We start from the raw sequence: 3,669 nt of genomic DNA, 5'->3' as shown, positions 1-3,669 counted from the left end.
CCCTCCCACGAATACAAGGTTCACTGTGAGCACGCTCTGGCGACCTTGTGGCCTCCTACACAATTGAAGCAAATGTCAGCAGCACACAGGGTCCAGATCTACTTAGACATGGTCTCCATTCGGCAAGCCCCGCTTTCTGTGGGGAGCGAGGACGCCAGTCAATTAGTAGCTCTATACCACAGCTACTGTTAACATCATACGTATGAACCTCCTCCTTCAGACCAGCGACCGCATCCAAGCTGCTGCTTGACAAATCGACAGTAGAGATGCACGCTTAGACCGAAGACTCACTAGGACCGCGGGAGGAAGGGGAGGGGATTACACACAATAAAAACCGTAGGGAAGGGAAGGAGAGAAGGGAGGGAAGGGAGGAGGGTTTAGGATGGGAGCAAACCGACCGGGGCATGGGGGAGCTGGGTGGTGGGTTAAGGGGGGCCGGGAAGAGGGGGAAACAGTTGTGCAACGAAAGAGAGAGGACTGACGATAGCCCAAACCCAAACCCCAAGTCCAAACCCCAAGTCCGAACCCCAAGTCCAAACCCTACCCACATCCCCACATCAACCCCTATACCTTCCTGAATTCCCCCTCTCCCTGCCCCTGCCCCTCTGCCTCAGGTTCCGAAACCTTCAGTTGGTAGTTGACGCCCTATCTGCCAACCTGGATGTGATCGGCATGTTGGTGGTGGTGTTGGGGGTGCTGCTGGTGGTGGCTGGTACGGTGGTGTATTACGTGGAGGGCGCCTTGGTGAAGGACACGTGGTTCGACTCCATACCGCTGACCATGTACTACATGCACGTGGGTGCTCCGTGGGAAAAGGGGGAGGGGGCGGTGTGTGTGTGTGTATGCGCGTTCGCAGCCTTGCTCATATAACATCTTGTTAAAAGGGGAAAGCAGGGCGGCGCTCTTCCAGGGCGGCGCTCCTGGTCGCCAACCACCCTAAGACCGGCATCAGGTCAAAAGCCATCATGCAAGTCGCATTCAGGATGTACATCTCCTTCTTCCATCGCGCACACACCTAATCCAATGGTTCCCCATCCTCCCACCGCCCACTAGGGAGCCGACCCTTGGGTCGGTGATCGGCTGCTGTGCCGCTCTGCCCTGCACATCGCCGCCCGGCACAACCAGCCCGACTGCCTAGAGGCCATCCTCACCAGCCCCTTCATGGAGTTCACTGGCAAAGTGCGCAGTCGGGAGTGCAAGTAAGTGTCGTTGTCCGGCGTGCACGCGGGACCGAGTGGATGAGGGCTAACATGGGCAGACCGAGTCCTGAGCTCCACCCGGATTCCGGCCAGCACGCGCTGGCAGCTCTCGCGGTTGGGTCATGGGCCATGTCGCGGGCCAGCTCGCGGTTGGGTCATGGGCCATGTAATTGGCTGAGTTATCAAATTCTCTTTCCTTTCTCTCCCTTCCTCACCCCCTCCCTCCCTCTCTCCCTCCTACCATAAAGGGCTCTATCCTACCGTGTTTCACGAGATTGCTGAAATTGCAGTTAACATAAGAAAGGAAAATAGAATAAAATTCCGGATGCTATAATCTGGGCTACTGCAAAATACACGGATAGCTTATTGATAACCAGAAATACCAAAGACTTCTACCTAAGATCCTGTTTTGGATGCTTCCGGTTGAGGTGCTGCCGCTACCGCTGCCTCATCGCGGCTTGATGCTGTGATGCACACTCGGGCCGGGGGTTCAAACCCAACCCAGGGATTGGCCAGCGAAATGAAGAGGGGACGGAATGGGGGGATGGCCCGGATGGCCACACGGACCCACCTGGCGGGGGACCGTTCGCGGTTCACCGCTGCTGACGTCCTGTGTCCCAACACAGCAGCGCCCACCACTACACCCGTTCCAAATCTCAACTCAAGCCCCCCCTTTCCCCCCAATACACCTGCCCATGTATACAAACCTCCATCTCCCATTTGCCCCCCCCACACGCATAGGCTGGTGGACTACCCAAACAGCTCAGGTTACACACCACTCCATTACGCCGCCGCTTCACGGTGCGCCGACACCGCCGTCGTGCTCTGCCGCCACGGCGCTAACCCCATTGCCAAGACCGCGGAAGCACGCCGCTGCACGCCGCCGCGCGCTTCCAAAACCTTGAGCTGGCCATGATCCTGCTGAAGCACTGGGACGAGAACCTTCGGCGGCTGGATGTGACCGACCCACGGGTCGTGGAAAGCTACGACCACACCAAGCCGTACCAGATGCCCGATGTGAAGCCTAACAAGGCCCTGATGCGGGTGCTGGATCCTGGGACGCCCATCAAGGAGATCAGCGATCCGTTTGGAGATGCAGCCGCCACCGCCGCCGCCGCCAGGTTGCCGTACGATGTGTCGTGCAGCAAGGTCGCGCCGATGAAGAAACCCTCCGCCACGGCGCTAAAGCGCAGCTTTTCGCCGCAAGGGCAGGTGAGGGGTGATTTAGGGCGGCGGGGGCCAAGATGGACACAGAGGCATCGGGGCATGATGGGGCCTAAGGCCGGAACGGAAATTAATAATGTTTGGATCATCGGAGAACTTCGAGAGGACCCAAACCATCAGAGGGGGTTCGAAAATAATAATGTCATTATTGGGGGTTGTGAAAGCGGAGTTCCCAGCGGCTGGGTTGTGGTGCTGCTGAAATAACCCCACCTAAGCAGCCTAAAGACGTTTCTAGGATGCATTGGCTTCCTGGTGTAAGCCGTAATTGGAAACATATCTGTAGCTCTTGTCTGCTGCTCCTGCATAGCACCAGAAGCAGCAGCAACGACAAGAGCATGTCTGACACCTGCATGGATTGATTACAATATCCAACACCCTGATTTCCCTTAGCATTGTCTTGTCCATGTCCCTGAACCTCTGAACCATGCACGCCGCGATGACTTCTTGGCGGCTGCAGGAGCCAGAACCTTTGACGCTGGACGGCGATTGCGGACAGGATGACGACAAGGTACGGCAAGGGGAAAGTGGGTCCAGGCATCTCAATTATGCGTGGCGGCGGTGATGAAGGTCTCCAACGCGCGGGGCTGCCTGTCCAACTTGATGGTTGCTGCCCGTCGAACACCGTGTATGTGCTTGCTGCTGGTGGGCACCGCGCTGGATTGCCTAACTCATCCTCCCCTAGGGGGCCGTTTATCATGGTATGGTAAAAAACACAGTGATGCACCACACCGCGCCGATACGGATACCCACCGGAGCTCCCCTTGGTCCCCTTTCAGGTCCCGGCGGGCTGGGAAGATGTCCTGTCTGGCAAGTCGGGCATCGGAACCACGGGGAAGGCTGCTGGCGGGGACTTCATCACCATATACCAGTGAGTAGCAGAGTACTGTCCATTCGCCAAAAGCTCCGGGGTGACGACACAACGCACGCCCCTAGCTTCGTAACGAGTCCTCCTGCCTCCAGCGACTACTACCTCTTACCTTGCTGCTACCTACTGTGACTGCTGATGTCACAGCTCCTTCCAGATACTTGCGCATCAACTCGCGGTCATACCCAGGCGAGGCCCAGCCCGCCTGCGACACTATGACCTCGCCAGGCTTCTGCCAGCCGGCGCTCACAGTGTACTTGATTGCGTGGTGTGCGTGAAATGACAGCAGGCGGCGGGCAGGCAGGTTGTCGCCCGCCACGTGCAGGTACTTTGTGTGCACGTCCGTCCACTTTAGGGCATCCGACTTGGCGGCGTCGCCCG

The 3,669-nt window shown here is 57.9% G+C and overlaps 1 protein-coding gene across 1 annotated transcript in view; it reads left to right on the top strand.

Annotated features, from left to right (window-relative positions):
* Window positions 1–382: 382 nt before the first annotated feature.
* The window catches only part of VOLCADRAFT_103202 (uncharacterized protein), a gene marked incomplete at its 5' end in the record, with an annotated part of 9,954 nt that continues 6,667 nt past the window's right edge, over window positions 383–3,669 (top strand). Inside the window, 9 exons of the mRNA XM_002946913.1 lie at window positions 383–420; window positions 615–795; window positions 1,054–1,199; window positions 1,826–1,896; window positions 1,941–2,000; window positions 2,056–2,411; window positions 2,881–2,931; window positions 3,200–3,291; window positions 3,436–3,556. Coding sequence (XP_002946959.1) covers window positions 383–420; window positions 615–795; window positions 1,054–1,199; window positions 1,826–1,896; window positions 1,941–2,000; window positions 2,056–2,411; window positions 2,881–2,931; window positions 3,200–3,291; window positions 3,436–3,556 — 1,116 coding nt within the window. The remainder of the gene's footprint in view (window positions 421–614; window positions 796–1,053; window positions 1,200–1,825; window positions 1,897–1,940; window positions 2,001–2,055; window positions 2,412–2,880; window positions 2,932–3,199; window positions 3,292–3,435; window positions 3,557–3,669) is intronic.

The sequence above is a fragment of the Volvox carteri genome (assembly GCF_000143455.1).
Source record: "Volvox carteri f. nagariensis unplaced genomic scaffold VOLCAscaffold_4, whole genome shotgun sequence".
NCBI classification, from domain to species: domain Eukaryota; kingdom Viridiplantae; phylum Chlorophyta; class Chlorophyceae; order Chlamydomonadales; family Volvocaceae; genus Volvox; species Volvox carteri.
This window is presented reverse-complemented; position numbering and strand designations above follow the sequence as displayed.